The sequence below is a fragment of the Brassica oleracea genome, chromosome C6, assembly GCF_000695525.1.
Source record: "Brassica oleracea var. oleracea cultivar TO1000 chromosome C6, BOL, whole genome shotgun sequence".
Taxonomy (NCBI): domain Eukaryota; kingdom Viridiplantae; phylum Streptophyta; class Magnoliopsida; order Brassicales; family Brassicaceae; genus Brassica; species Brassica oleracea.
The window spans coordinates 24,836,628-24,856,426 of NC_027753.1; the positions used below are offsets into that span (position 1 = coordinate 24,836,628).

At 37.9% G+C, this 19,799-nt stretch overlaps 4 protein-coding genes across 4 annotated transcripts; 2 read left to right on the forward strand and 2 right to left on the reverse strand.

The window, feature by feature from the left end:
• The first annotated feature begins 4,751 nt into the window (after positions 1 to 4,751).
• LOC106296770 (glyceraldehyde-3-phosphate dehydrogenase GAPCP1, chloroplastic) lies at positions 4,752 to 8,082 on the forward strand. Its single transcript, XM_013733000.1, has 14 exons — positions 4,752 to 5,043; positions 5,468 to 5,544; positions 5,640 to 5,707; positions 5,790 to 5,828; positions 5,916 to 6,016; positions 6,249 to 6,361; positions 6,456 to 6,555; positions 6,670 to 6,816; positions 6,914 to 6,974; positions 7,073 to 7,170; positions 7,240 to 7,382; positions 7,472 to 7,555; positions 7,646 to 7,735; positions 7,819 to 8,082. The coding sequence occupies exons 1-14, from the start codon at positions 4,954 to 4,956 to the stop codon at positions 7,871 to 7,873; spliced, it is 1,266 nt and encodes a 421-aa protein (XP_013588454.1). The 5' UTR covers positions 4,752 to 4,953; the 3' UTR covers positions 7,874 to 8,082.
• Positions 8,083 to 12,151: 4,069 nt separating this feature from the next.
• On the forward strand, positions 12,152 to 13,409 carry LOC106300862. The gene is made up of 2 exons (XM_013737118.1): positions 12,152 to 12,632; positions 12,766 to 13,409. Exons 1-2 carry the CDS (start codon positions 12,298 to 12,300, stop codon positions 13,238 to 13,240), a joined length of 810 nt encoding a protein of 269 aa, XP_013592572.1. The 5' UTR covers positions 12,152 to 12,297; the 3' UTR covers positions 13,241 to 13,409.
• On the reverse strand, positions 13,332 to 16,566 carry LOC106300861 (2-dehydro-3-deoxyphosphooctonate aldolase 1). The gene is made up of 15 exons (XM_013737117.1): positions 16,508 to 16,566; positions 16,356 to 16,418; positions 16,171 to 16,268; positions 15,900 to 15,996; positions 15,491 to 15,556; positions 15,341 to 15,400; positions 15,150 to 15,224; positions 14,972 to 15,056; positions 14,688 to 14,746; positions 14,503 to 14,547; positions 14,314 to 14,412; positions 14,149 to 14,196; positions 13,982 to 14,029; positions 13,813 to 13,878; positions 13,332 to 13,607 (listed from the first exon to the last, which is right to left on the reverse strand). The coding sequence occupies exons 2-14, from the start codon at positions 16,389 to 16,391 to the stop codon at positions 13,822 to 13,824; spliced, it is 873 nt and encodes a 290-aa protein (XP_013592571.1). The 5' UTR covers positions 16,392 to 16,418; positions 16,508 to 16,566; the 3' UTR covers positions 13,332 to 13,607; positions 13,813 to 13,821.
• Positions 16,567 to 16,862: 296 nt separating this feature from the next.
• Positions 16,863 to 19,640, reverse strand: LOC106300801 (pentatricopeptide repeat-containing protein At1g79490, mitochondrial). The gene has a single exon (XM_013737029.1). The coding sequence runs from the start codon at positions 19,466 to 19,468 to the stop codon at positions 16,991 to 16,993; it is 2,478 nt and encodes an 825-aa protein (XP_013592483.1). The 5' UTR covers positions 19,469 to 19,640; the 3' UTR covers positions 16,863 to 16,990.
• Positions 19,641 to 19,799: the final 159 nt, after the last annotated feature.

Below are 19,799 nucleotides of genomic sequence, written 5' to 3' on the forward strand. Positions count from 1 at the left end.
TAACATTATAAAATCTAATCTTTTCAATCTTATCATTTAAATTAAATTTAAACTTTAAATACTTTTCAAATGATATAATCAAAATATAAATCTCGTATATGCTATATACATTAAATTTAAAATTAAACTCCAAATACTATAAATTAATCTTAGGCTCTTTTTTTTTTGATAACTTACCTTATACCCAAATCTAAACCCAAACAACTCTATCTTAAAATTTGAACACCAAATCTTAAACATATATTTTACAAATGTTAAATTTGATATCTAATACTTTAAATTTAGAAAATTTCTAAACAAACTGTATATAAATGGAGAAGAAAATTTTATTAGTTTCAACTATACTATTCCAAACTTTAAATTTAACCCTCAAACCCTGTATCATAACTTTTAATCAAAACTCCAAACATAAAATCACAAACTTAAAAAAAATTAACCAAAATGTATCTACTATTTATACACTTAATCTTAAGTTAAAACTAAGACCTATAAAAGTATATTTTTCAAGTCAAAACTCCAAAACTTCAAACCCTACACAAATATAATCAATAATCTCTTCTCTTAAAAAAAAATTTCTTCTCTTTTTATATTGGTCAATACACTAATTAAGGGATACTATCTCAATCGTTGATTATCTTAAATTGCTTAAATCTAATGGTCTAGATTCATTTATTTTTTTTGTGTGTTTCTTCTTCTGAAACAAAGAGCAATCCATCCTTTTATTTTCTATTGGTTGAGTACCGATTGGCGAGGATAACCAATCTTTTAATCTCCACCTTTGATTATTCTTAATCCAATGGTCTACATCTCTCTCATATATCTCTTCCTTTCCACGAGTAAAGCAATCTTCTTCCTCTTTCATCTTCAACTTAGAACTCATTGTTCTCTCTTTCGTCCTCTCTTCTCTGTCTCTCCATCTCAGCTCTATCTCCTCTGTTCTTTATTTCTTTCTTCTTTCTGCACCGAAGCCGGTGTTCGTCTTCAAGCTCAAGCTGTTCATTTCCACCTCACTTATACTCAATCCTTCTCCTCACTTCTGCTCAAGCTATTAATAGACGACGACGGAAGGTACATAGAGACAATGAAATCTACACAGAGATGACGGAAGCTACAGAGATACAGTGGAGGCGTAAGCTACATAAAGACGACGACGACCACCGTTGTCTACGGTAAAGCTCTTCCCACCTCTCCTCACCTCTTCACAAGCTCACCGTCTGTCTTCTCGTCTCGGGCTCAGGCTCTTCACCGTTCAAGCTTGCCTCCTCTGTTCAAGCTCCGGAGACCCGCCGTCAATGGCTGTGAAGAAGCCCCACCGTAAATGGCGTGAAGAACCCTAGATCTAATTTTTTTTAGTTAGATTTAATTATTTTTCTGTTTTGTTCATTGTAAACCGATTTCAATTGTAAATCAATTCAATTGCAAACCATATTTTTGTGTTTTAATTGATTAATCAAAATTTTTTAATTGATTAAATAATAAGAAAAAATATATTTTTTTAAAAATATATTAATTGATTTTGTGACTGAAAAACGACTACGACATCGACTATATAACAACTTAAGAACAGCCGTGGAGTAGTCGTAAACGAAATAGTAGTTAGTTGCATATCAGTCGTAATATTTTGCGACTGAATTGTGACTTTTTTGCGACTAATAACAGTAATCTTAAATCAGTCGTTAGTCAGTCGCAAAATAGCAACCGATTAACGACTAATTGTTTTAGCGACGCGTGGTATTCCGACTATGCGATTCAGTCGCAAAATAGGCGCAAACACATGTGTTACGACTGATTTGTGACTATTTTTGCAGTCGGTAATTACATGTTTTCTTGTAGTGTTTTTTTTTTGAACAATGGATAAACTAAGCTATATCGTGGTTGTGTCAGCATTTTTATTTTTCGATTATTCTTGCTTTGGTATTGTCTCAAATTAACTAATTGTCCAACTCATAATTATAGATGTACAAATGTGGATTTGTGATAAAGTTTGATGACAATATTGTTTTTTTAATTCTTATTCATAGTGGAGTCTGCATGTGTTAGAAAGTGGCCTATAACAACTTTTATGTTTTTGCATATGGATTTTAAATATATGTATTCTTTTGCATAATGCATACTTGCTCTACAACATTTGCTTGTAGGCTAAAAAAAATCTGTTTCCTATATTTTAAAAGAGAAAAAATTTAGTCTATAATATAACTTGGAGATATGTACTGCCATTGACTATATATAGAAGTTGGGTGTTATTTTAAAATGACATATGTATAGAGGTTTTTCAACCATTACGTCAGTGGCATAAAACATTTATAACATTTGAAATTGCAAATACCTTCTTTTAAAAGCAAAACTAATGGTCTGGTTACCCAGACCCCCCCTAGCTTGAGTAATAGAATATCCTTTCCACGTCAAAAAAAAAAAAAGGCAAAACTAATAAAAGAGTGTACAACAAATGTATTTTGATATATATTATATGCATCAAGTTATAAAGGTTTGAAACATTACAAAACTGTTTGGAGCAAAGTTTTTAACTTCATGATTAAAAACATACACGATCTTCATCTTGAAGTTAGTTCTCCACCAAAAGTATGTGCTGAACACAACTATGTCAACGTCTGGCCAGTGCCTACCCTGTTTACTGATGGAGTCTTTCCTCGTAATCTGATCTAATACTATATGAACAATATCATTATCTCAATTTGATTGTAGAAGAAATGGTGACTAATAGAACTCAATCGTTGCATTGTAATCCTACATAGAATTGATTGAGCAGTATCCTAGCAGGAACGTTATGCAGAGCTACTTCAATGGATGCCCAAATATGAAAAGTTACCTTGAGAGAGAAGAGGGTGAAGGAACCAAACATGTGTTTGGATTTTGAACTTTCTGGGATTTGTGAACTAAGAAACATAAAAGGAGACATACATTCTTCGGTTTCAAAGAATCACTGACGAACATCTTCTTCCCTCTTAAACTCCCCATCACCATCTTTGCATCACACCTAACACACCACAGAGAAAATCAAGGAAGCATAAGACAAACTCATGAGGGAAGTTCTAGGAATCATAGTCACTATGGAGACGACATTGCTAAGAATTTCTTTTCAGCATCTTAAGCAGACTGTAATATGTAATTAACTGATTTGTAGAACCTTTTCCTAGACATAAAATGAACTGGAAAATTAAACGTTGAAGAGCTTATGCTTGCTATCCTTAACAATATGCACACCAAATCTCAAACAATATATTCACTTGCAAGTTAAAAAAAAATAACATTAAATTTAATGAGAAATAACAAAGATTACTATTAAATGTTAACCAAAGTGGATTCAAGTGTTTTTGAAAGAGAAATACAAAGATATTTTCGGAATACTTTCAGAACATATCTCCCTCCGCTTGCCTATCTCGGTAGGAAATTTGAACAGAGGCAGTAGAGGTCCTTCACCATGAAGATGAAATTAATACACGAACACTCCTAAACAGTTACTGATGAAAGCTTCTTGATATTACAATTCTCTACAACATATCTGAAGAAAACATATCAGACTTAAAAACTTGACTAATGGTAAGAGAGATCTAAATACGGCTCATCAACTATAGCCAATCAAACTTGGAAGTTAGCTATATCTCAAAAAAAATTGTTTTGCTGTTTAAATAGATTGATAAGATGATAGTAGGAGAAAGAAAGCTGGCCTATATATTTATACGCTCAGGTTCACCGACTCCTAATCAAAGCATGCATTTAAGGCTACATCGTGGTGACTGAAGTAATGGAGAATAATCACGAAGAAGAAACAAATGGATGTGTTTTAATGCCACAAATGAAGATGAAAAGTCTCTGCACAACGAAGAAGGAGAGGACAACGCCAGAAGGTAGGGTTTTCTTATTCAGGTTATGGGCATGTATTAAATCAACCGCAGCCCACCATTTTCCTAGCCCATACATACAAAAACAAATAAATTCTACATAAAGCCCAAATATAAAATGGGACACGTGTCACTTTCTGACGTGGAATCTGACGTGACATCACCAGGAGAGAGTAAACTCTTCTTTATAATAATAGATATCTAAATAATTATATATATATAAACTATATAATTATTATATTTATGTAAAGTTTATAATATTTTTATTTATTAAATTTATTATTTTAGTTATTAGTGTTTTAAAATTAAATATTCTATTTTGTAATAAATACTATTATTTTTATATTATTTTTAGATTTTTTTTATTTTTTACTATGTGATAATTATTAATTTTAATTTTTTTACGAAGCGGAACAGATAATCCGCAAATAGTTGAAATATCAACGAATATCCGAATTTTCGAGTATTTAAAATATCACGAATCGGATAGGATAAAAAATGTAGGTATTTGTACGGAGCAGAGCGGATCACGGATAGTGAAAAAATTTCGGATATCCGCTCCGTATCCACCAGCTGATTTGTTCCCTCTTTTGATTCTCCATTATTTATCAGATATACGATGTTGGTGAGAAATACGGTGCATTGTCAGTTTTGAAAAGTTGACAAGAAGGAGCTGGAAGGGTGTTTAGAAACCCCGGCCCAGATCCGTCTGACGTGGCATCACCAAGGGCTAAAGCGACAAAAGATCTTCAAATATCAGAGGAGACGGACGAATCATATCTGTATATGTGTTTTTAATAAGGTGGGCCGCACCAGATTCGCAACCCATTAGCAAGCAACAGAGTGTCGTCTCTTCACAGTAGTCAGTCGTTGGCGCATTAAAATATTTATTCGCTCCGTTGAGTAGACGAAAAGAGTGCAATTCCTTTAATTTTAAATAAGGAAAAAGGGGAAACACTGCGAACAATTTGGATTCTCCACGTTTTTTATTTATATTTGGGTTTTGGCTCTACACCTGCTCCAAGAAGCCATCGAAGCTGTTATTAGGGTTTTTTGACCAGTCGAGGCAACAAGAGATCTCTTCATTTCTCCAATGGCTTCCTCTTCTCTCCTCAGATCCGCCGCCACCGCTGCTGCTCCTCGCGGTGACTTTTTCTCGTCGCCGTCGTGTGATCATTCCAAGGTTAGAGTCACGACGTTTTTGAATCTTACTGATGATACTAGTTTATCTATGTTCAGCTTCGATTCTGATTCTGCTCGATTCGATTTCGCTTTAGCTTAGGTCGTGCTTTGATCTGTCTTTCGTTACTTCTGCGAAAGAAGTCGTTTCATGTGATATATTGTTTATATAATTCTGTTATGAGTTTCTCAGCGTAATGGTGACGAAGTTACTCTCGTTTTTGATCTTACGTTAGTTATCGTATGTTGAAATGGCCTGTGGTTTTGGAATTTTATTTGTTGATCTTTCAGTATGTGTAATGAGCTCAGATGGTTTAGATTTTAACAAGTATCTCGGAACTAAGTAAAAGTTATATACTCGATTTTTGAGTTGTTTTAATTTGATTTGAATCTTTTTTTTTTTTTTTTTTGGTCTCATACAAACTCAGGTGTCTTCTTCAAGTCTTGGATTTAGCCGCAGCTTTTCTGGTGCCGCGATTGCTACTGGGCCATCTTCGTCTCTACAGTTCTGTGCCAAAAACTCTGTAACGAGTCATGTCATTTTGTCTTAATGCAGTTTTTTAATTTTCAAGTGTTTTTTTTATATGTTTAAATGTACAGAAGATGCAGTGCAAGAGCTGTGCAGCCCATCAAGGCTACTGCTACTCAAGTGCCACCTGCCGTTCAAAGTAATTACGAAAAAAACTTGCTTCAGTTTATTTGTTTGTTGCTTCTGCTTATTGGTGATTTTGATTTGTTTGGCTTGAGTAGGGTCAAGTAGCACCGGAAAGACTAAGGTTGGGATCAACGGTAAGTGATTGATGCCTCCCAAATCATCAGTTTAAAGGCCCCCCAAACTTTTTCATTTCTTATAGAAGCTCCATTTTTCTACGACAGGTTTTGGTCGGATTGGAAGGTTGGTCCTCCGCATTGCAACATCCAGGGATGATATTGAGGTTGTAGCAGTTAATGACCCTTTCATTGATGCCAAGTACATGGTAAGCATGTCTTCTTGCTGGTTTTTCTATCAGGCTATATCTTGAGACGCTATTAATGCTCTGTTCTTAATCTGAGTTGCTCTCTTGCTTGCTTGCTTGCTTGCTTGAATCCGGTATAGTATGAGAAAACTTTGAAAGATGCATCATATGTTGAGTCGTCCTTTCGGATGAACATGTGTCTGGGACTCTGGGTTTTAGTTTGATGTGGATCTCCTATCCCCTATTTTTACAGGCTTACATGTTGAGATATGATTCTACTCACGGAAATTTCAAGGGAACCATCAATGTCGTTGATGATTCTACTTTGGAGATCAATGGGAAAAAGGTCAACGTTGTCAGCAAGAGGTATCGCTTCAAAGTGGCATGTTGTTTTCTGCAGATCAGAGAACACGCTATCTCAGTTTAGAACATAACATCTTTTTGTAACTTTTTTTCTCAGAGATCCAGCTGAGATCCCTTGGGCTGATCTTGGAGCTGATTACGTTGTCGAGTCTTCAGGCGTATTCACTACCTTCTCAAAGGCTGCGTCCCATTTGAAGGTGCATTTTTCATACAAACATACGTTGACCTCATAACTTTTGATAACATTTAACTCACATAACCCTTGTTTGAAAAATGACATGTTTTTGCTTGATATTTCATTGGTTTTGCAGGGTGGTGCAAAGAAAGTGATAATTTCTGCCCCTTCAGCTGATGCACCCATGTTTGTTGTTGGAGTTAATGAGAAGACATACCAACCAAACATGGATATTGTCTCCAATGCAAGTTGTACCACCAATTGTCTTGCACCTCTTGCCAAGGTTGGTAATGTGACACCATGATCTTCTCCCTCGTTTTTTACCCATAAGTCCTTCATTGCTAAGAGACCCGCTAAGTCAACTTAACTGTTTTTGTCAGGTGGTGCATGAGGAATTTGGTATTCTTGAAGGCTTGATGACAACTGTCCACGCAACCACTGGTCTATAATTCTTTGCTCTCCTGCTCTACATCACTGTACATTACGAATCTGATAACACTAACATATGTTTGTTGGTTGACTTTTCTTTTCATATTCAGCTACTCAGAAGACTGTTGATGGGCCATCAATGAAAGACTGGAGAGGAGGTCGAGGAGCTAGTCAAAACATCATTCCTAGCTCAACCGGTGCCGCAAAGGTACACATAACCATGTAGTTATCCTAATTCTGGAAACATATCTGAGCAGTGATTTTCTGGTCGATGTAGGCTGTAGGTAAAGTTCTGCCAGAACTGAACGGGAAACTTACGGGAATGGCATTCCGTGTACCAACACCAAATGTTTCCGTTGTGGATTTAACTTGTCGACTTGAGAAAGGTGCCTCTTATGAAGATGTTAAAGCGGCCATTAAGTATGCTTTCTTGTCACAATATTATTGTTTCCTGAGTTTAATGTACAATTCGTGCAAACCTCTCATGGTTTGATGTAAACCTCTAACAGGTTTGCCTCAGAAGGTCCTTTGAAAGGCATTCTAGGGTATACAGATGAAGATGTCGTCTCCAATGATTTCGTGGGTGATTCAAGGTTGGTCTCTCTTCTTTTCCTCAGAGCCATCTGAATCTTGCTTTTTGGTTTCACTGACCAGTGTGATGATCACGATTTTGGTTATAACAGGTCAAGTATCTTTGACGCCAATGCCGGGATTGGATTGAGCAAGTCCTTTGTGAAACTTGTCTCTTGGTACGACAACGAATGGGGTTACAGGTACAGTTCTCGTTTCTCATCTCAATCAGATATTTCAACTAGATCTCAAACACTTACAGTTAGTCTCCCAATTTTACTTGCAGCAACCGAGTGCTTGACCTTATAGAGCACATGGCTTTGGTAGCAGCCAGCCGCTAGCTAAACACACAACTCGGTTCTTCCAGAAGCTTGAGACTTTCTACATTTTGTGTTTGCCTGCTACAAAACCAAGTTTAAATTGGTTTGGTTCTGTTAGGTGGTAGATCCTTATTTTTGGTTCTGTTTCCGTATCTACAACTACGTAAACCAATATAGATTTGGTCTAAAAGACAAACATGCGAGTTTCATCTATCAATAAGGGGATAATATATCTGTTGTGCTTTACCAAACTTAGCTTATCTGTAGTATAAGTTAGGCCTCGGACGGATCAAGATATCCGGGAAATTCAGGGTACCCGGATCCGGATCTGTCGGATCCGTGAATTTGATATCCGGATCCGGATTCGTGGTTTCCGGATATCCGGATTTCGGATATTCGTCCCGATATTCTATTATCCGCGGATATCCGTATCCGGATCCATAAAAATAATTAAAAATAACATTTTTTTTTAAAAAAATACTAATTTTTTTTAATATAATACATAAATTAAATATTTATAAATATATTTATATATGTCTATAATATTGTAAAAGCTAAAATATAATATTATAAGATTAATTCATGTATAAATATTAATGAAATTTAAAAATTTAATGTGTTTTAAAAATACGGATCCGGATATCTGGACCTAAAAATTAAGATATCCGGATTCGGATTGGACGGATCCAAGATTTTACTATCCGGATTCGGATCCGGGCACCCCGAATATCCTATTTTCAGAACGGATCCAGAGCGGATTTCAGATCGAATCCGGATCTCGGATAATAAATCTCAGGCGTAGTATAAGTAGTGGTGAGCAAACAAACAAACCCAAAAACCAATAAATGGTAAATCCAATGTGAACCCGACATGCTATTCGAATGGCTCTTGTTCTTGTTCTATGGTATTTTGGGTTTTGAGTTTTATCCGAATCTAAAGAGAGTATCTGCCTAAAAAACTTCATATTAAACACAAATTCAATCGTAAATAAGTGCTATAATAATTATTCATAACATGAAAGTTTAACTACAATTTTAGTTTAATGTATATTTTTGATAATTAGTCAAATATTGAGATTTTTTTTGTTTTGACAATTGCATCTAAAGTTTGATTAAAATTATTTTTTTTTTCAAAAATTATTTTGCAAGTTTAAATGATGTTTGTTATATTTATAGAGTTGTTAGTTATTAGTTTTAACTTGTTTATATTTCTCTCTTTTTAACAATTTTATACCACCAAATATTTGTTAACAAATTGTTTAAAATTTTTAAGTTTGTAAATTTAAATATGTATCACCGATTTAGAACCGAACCCGATTTTAAAATGGTTCAACCAGGTTTCCAAAGTGTTACTATATCCGAACCAAGCCCGAATAAATCCAAACCAAACTTTTTTAGCATCCGAATGAGACTAAATTTGTGCTTCCAGAAACCGAATCGTACACTCGGACGCCATGGCTAAGCATAAACAACAATTGTATGAAAACTTTTAAAGTTAGCATGTGGTTTCAAATCCTTACCAGGCACAAAATAAAAATAAAAATACTGTGAGCCCAATATTATCGCCCATTAAATTTGCAACTTGTAAAATTACATGAGTCCAATATTTTGGGCTATTTAAATGTACTTGAACATCTTACAGGCTTAATAAAGGTTGTTGCAGTGTATTTCGTAAGCCCAATTAATTATAAGAACCCTATCACTTATAGTCCCTTGGTGTGGGCGTTGAAAATGATAGAGGCCCAATGTTAGTATTTTGACCTACTTGCTTAGGGTTTCTTCTAACCTAGAATTTTAGCTATATAAGCAGCCTTTTCCTTTGATACACCCATCACGCTAAGAGCGTTTATCCATTTACAGTGCCTTCTTCTTCTTTTTTTTCTTTAGGTTTGGCTAGTTTATGGTGTTAGTATTGTGTGGCCTGTGATGTTCGAGATTGTCCGTACCATCTGAGAGATTTCTCCTTGATGAGTTTTATCCTCTATGTTCTGAGGCTATAGATCTATTACTCTTATGTTTACAAGTTCTCTTTTCTTTAAAAAAAAATTGAATGTTAGGCAAGGATGATGAGAAAAGATTACCATCAAACTTTGAGAGATTCACAGCTCGTTGATGCATACTTCTTTTTTATAACCTGAGCTTATAGTTTTGCTTTTGATGAGATCTGCTCTGTTTTGTCTTGGTTTGTTTTGAAAGTGTTTATCCTTGTGTTTTTCACCGAAAGGCAACATTTTAGAGTCGCTGGTGCACTTTTTATTACCGATAGTGTATTAAGCGCTGTTTGTTGCCAAAACTGAATGTGGCTGATATTCTGGTACGTGATCTAGTTTAAATAGATCATGTGCATTCAAAAGGCCTCACATACCTATGATTCTGCTGACCTATTGGTTCAAATAATATTGCGTTTGGTTTTGGTAGCTCGTTACAGGCAACAATTTAGAGTCTCTGATTCACTTCTTGATAGTGGATAAAGCGCTGTACGTTGCCGATATTGACTTTGGTTCAAAGATTTAATTATTGGCTTCAAAATGTGTTTTGGCCAATACGATCAATGTTCCTAAATCTCTGTCCCTAATTAATATTGTATCTGTTTTACAACTTTGTACTTGCCCTGGAAGACTCGATTTAGTCCCATGACTTTAGTCTTGAACCATGGAACGATTTGACAGACAACATGGACTTGAAAACGTTACCATTATCTTGAACATTCGTTGATGAAAATCCATATATTAAGATGTTGGATTGTTATGAAAAACTAGATAGTTGAAAACTTGAAATCGATTTTTATAATTAACTGGCTTCCATTTAACAGAATAATTAGTAGACGAAAGTAAAAAGGTTAAAAATCTAAACACCAAAACTAGCAGCATAACATTGGCTTTTAACAGCGTAGATTCTACTAAACCGAAATTTACTAGTGTATGCTCTTTGGGCTTTTTTCTGGTTACTCATTTTTCGTTACGGACTCCGGCACATTGAAAAAATTATTCCCTAAGCCTTATCATGTTTTGACTGGTATTGTAATCATATTTTAGTTTTAAAATTTAAAATTTGAACAAATTGTTTTTGTTATTAAAATTGCAAAAATATCGAATGTTTTTGTATGTATACACTAAAGATATTGTTAGCCTAGGTATATGAAGAGATTACATCAATTGGGGTTACAATGCCTAAATTAGTTTATACAATTTTACGGTTTTTTTTTTTTTTTTTTAATTTGTTCGTATCAGAGCTTTATTATAAATAAATAAATAGATAATTAAGAAGTCAGAAGAAAGAAAAAGACAAAACAGAGCAGAAAAAGAAGTGGCCTTGTGTCTTTGAGAAAGTTTCAGAGAGAGAGAGAAAGTAGATCTACTTTTGGATTCGGCGTACAGCCGGCGCGTGAGCGAGCGTGTCGTCGCCGGAGCCCTCCGTACTTCTGTTAAGATGCATTTCCACTGCTTCTGCTTCGCCTCCTTTCCCTGACCGCTTTGTCTGAGCTCTGGTCCAGTTCCCAACCGTCGTCGTCAACTCGGGGAGTGAACCAACATCAATGGTGGCTATGCGGCTGGGGTAACGACGCGGTCGTGTGGAGGATTTTGGCGTGGTGAAGTCGGCTTGTCAGATTAAGTTTCGATTCCGGGTGATGGAGGCTTATACAGCTCTGTCGCCGCCGGCCCTTGTCTTCGGGAGGTGGGAGTTTCTTCAGCTCCACCGTCGCCGGATTTTGACTCCGGGGGTGAAGGTTTTCATAGTCTTGCGTCGCCGGCTTTAGGTGTTTCAATCTTTTCGTGGGTTAGGGTTTGTTCCCGAATCTGGATCGGATGTGGTTTTTGGTTCATGGTTCCTGTGGTTCGCGGCTCTGATCTGTTGGAGGAGATCTCGAATTGATCGATGAAGCTCTCCGAAGTGAAGACAAAGCGTGAATGAAGAGAGATGGTTTGTGGGTTTCAACTTTATGGGGAGAATGTTTGGGAGGCTCGGGATGAGATCTCGAAGATGATTCGATGGAGGCTCTCCAGTAATACGAGCTCCGATGAAACGAGGGTTTCGGTGGTATTGCTCTAGAAGCGGTGACGGTCAGGTCGGGGCGGGAGGGACGAGATGGTGGAGATCTGAACACGTGTCCGGCCTCCTTGACGCGTGGGCCTACAAGCAGTTGCTCGGTTTCTATCGGTTTGGACCTCAGGCCCTTTTAGTTTATTATGTTGCCATTTGGTTTTTGGGTTTTATGCTTAGTAGGGCTGGGTTTCGGCTTTGTAACTTTCGGGCTCCGGGCTGTTTAAATAAAATCTTGACGGAAAGAAAAAGAAAAAGACAAAACAGGGCTAAGGTTTGGTTACCACTCAAAATACGAACAGCTGTTTATCTTCCACCAAAGCACTTCGTGCATCATCCTCTTCCCCCTGTCTGTCTGATTCTTCGCCGTGAAAAAAGTACAGACAATAGAAGGCTCAGCTAGCTATGGCGTTTCTTCTCCCGAATCTCTCTCCTTCATTCCTTCTTCAAACTGGAAAATCCCTCAAAGAGAAGCCCATTTCAACCCATTCTCTATCCATATCATCATCTTCTTCTTCCAATAGCTACGAGTTCGAAGAAGGTAGTCTCTCTCTTCTATCTCTTCCTGTCCAGGCTCCTCCTGCTCCAGGCGCGCAGGTTAAGACCATGCCGAGTGAGCAAGATAAGCACCAGCAGCAGGGAAAAGATGAGTTCTACATCAATCTCGGTTTAGCTATACGCACCCTTCGTGAAGATTTGCCTTTGCTCTTCTCCAAAGATCTCAATTACGACATTTACAGGTCTCTTTCTCATCTTACTAATCATTCAATCAATCCTTCGTTCCCTAAATGAGTAAAGGAGAAACCTTTCCATGAGATATCTAGAAGACTAGAACTATAGCATCTGAGATTCTTCTTTGCTGTTGTGTCTCAGGGATGATATAACACTGGTGGATCCAGTGAACACTTTCTCTGGGATTGAGAACTACAAACTGATCTTCTGGGCACTCAGGTTTCATGGCAAGATTCTCTTCAGAGATATCTCACTTGAGATCTTCAGGGTTTGGCAACCATCAGAGAACATGATTCTCATCAGGTGGAATCTCAAAGGTATACCTAGAGTTCCATGGGAGGCCAAAGGAGAGTTTCAGGGAACTTCTCGCTATAAACTGGACCGTAATGGCAAAATCTATGAGCACAAAGTTGATAACTTGGCTTTCAACTTCCCTCACCAGCTCAGACCTGCCATTTCTGTTTTAGATTTGGTCACTGCAAGTCCCAATCCAACATTCATGTTTGGCTCTTCATACTCGTCTTCTTGGATTGAGTTCTATCAATCTGTGCAAAGGACACTAGACAATCAACAAGAGCAAATCCTTGTGCAAGACCGTTTTGTTATATGTTCATAGTTCCATTGATTGGATCACAGTCACGTATATGTATATAAACTGTTGCACTGAAGATAAAATACATACAATGTGCAGGCATATGTAGAAGTGGTTGACTTAGGGAAGCAAACCTGTTTAACCCATGAGCTTGTACAACTTTGCCTATCGAATGTAAACAGAATTCATTATAGTTATTATATGTTATAATAACACTCTTAATCTGAACAACTTTTGAATAAAAACATAAATATATGTTCAAAGTTTGGAGCAATCAAAAAGGGAACAACATTCTTTGCTCATGTAGATGATAGATATCCTTTAGGGAGAGGTAGCAACCGTAATGAGGTCTCCAGGATTTGCCGTGGACCCATATGTCCGAGGAGGAGACCTAAAAGTTTCAGACATAAAAACATAACAAAAACAAAAATACAAATCAGAGGCCATCTATGTTACAACGGTGATGATAGATGATGCATTATCATGCTTGCGTTGTCAAAGTTCACATTCTTTGGTCAACTAGTCTCCAAGATTCATAACAGTTTCGTGTGGCTATGAGAAGAGTCATATAATATACGCCCATTTGGGACACTCACCTTACAATCCTAGTCGCGGTAAGGTGTGAGATCGATTTGGAACCGCTGCTTTCCTTTTGTGACCCTCTGCCAAGAAATTTAAGAATCAAGATTTTGCCATCGCTGATGGTGTATAGGAAGACAGATTTTGTAAACAATACATGGAACGATAAAGCAATAAAAGACTTACAGCAATCGCGATGAGCTCCTCTAGGAGTTCTTCTAAATGACGCAAAGGCTTTGAACAACAACAAAAAAACACACAAGAATATTCATATCATTCTCAAGAACGGGAGGGATACTTTTGCTGTTGAAGTTAGAATGAATTCATGCTATTAGTAAGGACACAAAACTCACCCATTGAGTTGGACCATCAACTGGAGCACTTAGAGGATCATCATGAACCTGATCATAATCAAATTCAACCATAGAATCCAGGATTATATGACCATAACCAATGAAGCTGATAAACTGTCTAAAAGTATGTGGTGTTCCTAAGTAGTATCAAACAATTAATCCTACCTCCATGAAAATTCCATCGACACCAACTGCTACCGCTGTTCTAGCAATGCAGGGTATTAACTCGCGAAGGCCTCCACTAGCAACACCACCACCTTCCAACTGCAAAAGAATGTATTGTTTTTGCGTTCCAAGTATATATAATATCATTGGCTTCTAAATGAAAATAGTTGTTTTCAGAAAGTACCATACCTTTTTGCCTGCAGGTTGTTGTAGTGCATGGGTTATATCAGCAACCTGACACCAGTAATTTAAACGAGTACGTTAAAAAAAAAAATTTGGTCAAACTGAGTACGTTAAATTATTTACTGAATGATGTGCAATATTAACCACAATACACGATGTGAAAAAAAAAAGCTGAAGCAAGGTTTACATACAACAGGACAATTAGCTTCCCTCATCCATTCAAAGTTTCGTGGATCTACTATCAAATCATCTGATAATAAAAAACCAAGCAAGAGTCAGTCAGACAATTGGAAAGACTGACCAAAAAATAGTTTCAGCACCATTTTATAAGGGGAACCAATTTTATAAGTCTCAAATTACTGCCATGACATTTGAGAATCTCTAGTTTATTTACACTGCTAAATTACATGGACTCAAACAACATCCTCAAGCCTGCTACCTACATTCAATATCTGAACAAGAGATGATAACTTACTGTATCCAAACATGGTTCCTCTTTCACAAACCATCACATTCGGATTCCCAGCCAGCCTGATCTTCTCAGCCGAATTTTCCATGACCTTAGAGTTCATTATATAGAGAATACAGTCATGAAAATATTCCTAGAAAAGTTTATTACCAGCTCGGAAAAGCGTAAAGAAGAAACAACTCACAGAAGGAGCACAGAACTGTCCTTTCTTAATATTGATAATTTTTCCGGTTTGAGCTGCCGCAACCAGAAGATCTGTCTGGAATTGTAATCAACAGCTTAAATCATAAACCAGATAATAGAAATATATCCAAGATTGGAAGTTCGAAAGCTACAAAACAGGAGCCTTGAAGAATAAACAGTTTAGAGTCTTGCCTGGCGACATAAGAATGCTGGTATCTGAATTATATCAGCAACCTTGCCAACTTCTTCACACTAAATAAAACAAAAAAAAAAAAGCATCAGAAGGTACCAAAGACTTGCGGAAACTCAATTATATGAGGTGAAATACGTTCAGTTATATACCTGATACGCCTCATGAACATCAGTTACAATTGGTAAGTCATATGCTACTTTCACCTTCTCAAGAATCTGCGTTGGAGAATCATAAATGTAACCATCAGTGTCTTAACAAAAAAAATAAATAAATAATGCAACTTATTGTTCTAGTAAACGGTAGCATCATAAGAGAAAAGTAATGCAGAGCTACTTGCAACTAAGATTACTGCAGCAGTTTCGAAACTAGGTGAAGGTTTTTCAAATGAAAAGTCCTAACATACTAATCATTTATACTTATTGTTCAGCTAAATGGTAGCAATGCATCATAAGTGAAAGGTAATGCAGCTGCTGGCAACAATTCGATCTATAGGTCCAACAAGTCCTAACATCTTAATTATCTATACTTAGAGATGAAAAGCAAAGAGAAGAAAGACACCTTGAGACCCTCAGCCATGCCAGGACCTCGGAAGGACTTTGAAGAAGTTCTGTTAGCCTTATCAAAACTTGACTTGAAGACCAGTGGCAACCCAACTCTACGCCATTCACACAAACACACATAAAGAGAGGTAAGTAACTTGAGAAAGGAAACCACAATGTTGAAGATGTAAATAAGCTAATATTATGTGAGATCAACACGAAGGTAATGATGTTAGAAACAGAACACAAAAGAGCTTCAGTTGGTAATGCAAAAGTAGAAAGAATCATACTTTGTGGCAATGTGTTTGATGTGCTTCGCCATTCGAAGAATATGCTCCTCGGATTCGATCACATTTGGACCAGCCAACAAGAAGAATGGTTCAGCATCCTAATTAATACACACTCAAAAAAATCAAACTCAATCTCACATTCGAAATTCTGAAAAGCGAAAAAAGGGGCGAGAGATTCACATCACCTTAAGCTGGTTGTAGAGTGGTGATGTTGCCGCCATTCTTTTCGGAAAGCTAAAAAGCTGCAACTGTTCGAAACAAATCGGAATCAATTTCAAGAAATTGGAGAACTCTGATTCGATAACGCAATAAGAGAAGGAAGGTTAAGGAATCAGACCTTTTAACTTGATCTCGAAGTTGTGGAGTGAGAGTGAAGGGAAGTGAGATCTCTTCTCGCCTTTTAACGCGTGAAAGATGTTTGGATACACCGACATATTAATTCCTACCCAGGATGAAAACGTACCAGTTTTACTGCAGGTTGATCATATTTTTACAACTGGTTTTATTTTAATATAATCGTAAAAAATATTCCCACGCGATTTTACAACTCACAGTTATATTTGTTTCATGGTTTCATTTACAATATTTTTTTCCAAAAATTCTTATCTCGATCAAATTACTAAATTAACCGGTTATAAAATCTCTATTCAATATTTCTCATAATTTATAACAGAATAATAAATCTAAACTATAAAAAAAATTTCACTGATTAATACTACCGTAAAATATAATTTCCATTACATTTTCAGACAAGTATTGACAATGAGAGATACGAAGCATAGCACAACTAGAGGAACGAGTGTCGTGGCTTTTGTTGTCTTTAAAATGACTTTGAAGACATGATTGGTTTGGGAGGAAACATAGATCTAAGCTCAGGAGCAGAGCTTGGGAACATCACATTCAGCTTATGCATCAATATATCAGCCCGTGACGGTATCTCGTTCAGAAGAAACTGTTGCACGATCGGTTTCTTGAACCATTCCATCACCGAATCTCCTGGTGCCCTCAACACCACTTTGCTGACCTCAAAAGGCGACTCAACCGAGCTCAGCATCTGAGCAATTACAATCTTCAACGTCGGTCCCGTCACTAGCTTAATACGCCTCGGGACCACACCGTAGTAAAGCATTCGTTTCCTGAACCTGTGGAGAGTGTGAACCACTGCTATAAGCGCTGCTCCAACCGACAAGTTTCTCACGTCGAGAGACCAAGCGATGTGTTGGTCAAAGACGATGGCTTTTGGGAAGAGTTTGTTCTCGTAAGCTACTTTCCAGACACACCTAGCTCGGTTTATCTGACCCATTAGGACAAGGTAGTTGAGAAGGACGTTGACAAAGTATCTAGCAGCTCCTTCTTCGAGCTCGTAATCAATCCCTTGGTAAAACTCTCTTACAAACGTCAGAACCGGTTGTTTCCTCTGTTCCGGACCTGTGAAGAGACCGCACATAAAGGCGTGAGCTTTGTGTTTGGTAGTGCTGAGGATTGACATTAACTGTCTCTCTTTATCTTCGTCTTGGCAACGGACGAGATGAGCGAGAATCGAAGTGTATAGCACCAAGTCTACTTTCCCAGCGGAATGCACGAGCGTCTCGAGCAAAGGCCTAGCTGAATCGTATAAGCCATTCTTCATGCATGATTCGAACAACTGCCTGATGATGAAGTTGTTTGTTTTGATCCCTGAAGAGCCCATGAACCTCAGCCACTTCAAAGCGAGATCAACGGAAGCATCTTTGATGTATATCATCAGAACATCGCTAGCGCAGACATCTACAGAATACCCCATCGCTTTCATCTCGAGTAGTATCTTCCCTGCAACATCAACAAGTCTTTTGTTGGCCAGGAGTGTAAGAAGAGAGATGTAACTGCTCAGGCCAGGCCTTAAGCCAGCATTAGTCATGGAGTTATAGATCTTCATTGCAGAGTCTACTTGTCCAGAGCCAGCGTGCATTTCTAATAGACACGAATATGTAGACGGTGTGGGTAAAAACCCAGCTTTCTCCATGTCTTTGAACACCGACATTGCTACTTCAAGCTTTCCTGATTTAGCATGAGATTCAATGATCATTGTGTACAATCCAAAGTTAGGCCTGAAACCTGAACTCTTCATCTCGTCCCAAAGCCTAAGAGCAGTGTCAAGCTTCCCTGCCTTAGCGTATGAATCAATCAAGGAAACAAACATAGTTGCTGATGGCCTATGACCATAGCCCTGCATCTCCATGTAAACCTTCATCGACGTGTCTAACCTACCAGCTTTCCCCATTGAATCAACAAGCGAAGCAAACACACTAAAGCTTGGCCGGAGCTTCCTCTCCTTCATCTGCTGAAACAGCTTGAAAGCTGCATCAAGACGGCCGGATTTAGCCAAGCTAGGAATGATCAGCTCATAAGTCGACCCATCCAACAAAGAATCAGTCTTCTCCATGCTCTCATAAATCTCAAACGCCTTGTAAGGCAAGCCCTTGTTCAGAAACAACATCATCAGATTATTATACGTCTGCGTATCGATCTTGCACCCACAATCCTGAGCCTTCTTGAAACAACAGAAAGCAACCTCCAGCTTCTCAGCTTTAGCCAAATACTGAATCACTTGGTTATAAGCACCAAGCGAGTGATGATGATGACTCCTCCCGGAGTCTTGAACCATCTCCTCGAACAGCTTCTGAATCCCTTCGAAATCCTTCCCCTTGTTCAACCCATCGAACAAAACCACATAACACTCGTCACAAGGAACGTACCAAGGCTGCTTCTTAACCCACCTGAACAAACTCAACCCCGCGTCAACATCCTCAACGATCTTCAACGACTGCTTAACATGAACCATGTTGGGCAAAAACTGGAGCTTGTCCAGATGAGTCTCCAGCTCAGGCCCCCATTTCCACCTCTGCACAACCTCAACGATCTTGGCAACAGCGGAAGCGTTCATCAGAGGCTTCTTCAACCCACCGACCATGACATGATCGTCAACCCCTGGCTCAACGGATCTTATCCCTTTACCACTGTGTATCACACTACCAGACTCGTCTAGATACTCTACCTCCTCGGTCCAGCTGGTTCCGCTCTCGTCGCTACAGAATCTCCTAAAAAGACTCGGACTTTGATTAGTTACGGTGTTTCTTGAAACAGAGCAGACCGTGAAGCTACGCAGTAATCTGATGCTGGGGGAGTGAAGATTGGCGGCTAAGCTAGGGCTTTGTGGAGATGGAGGAAGCAATGGAGTCTCGGCGGAGACGGTGGTGCTCCGATGAAGCGTGGAGATGACATTTCTGGGGATTGATTTCGCGGTTCTTAGACGGAGCATCGAAGAGGATGTAGAGATGGAGACTATTGGGTCATGTGAAGCGAATCGAAGATTGAGAGAATCGATCGTAACCTGGGGGTCTCCAGAGATGATGGCGATTGTTCGTCTGTCTCTTCACTCACTCGTTAGGCTAAAACCCTAGAAAGCCTGAGACTTTAGAAGCAGAGGGGGTTTGCTCAAAATGGATTGTATTATTATTAGCATATTTACATTACAGTCCAAATAGCTGCTGCACCAAATTTTAGTAGAAATGTTGTTTTGAAAAAATAACTCTATTCAATCATATCTGATTTACATAGAAAAATACTCTTTTCATCCTAATTTTATTTGC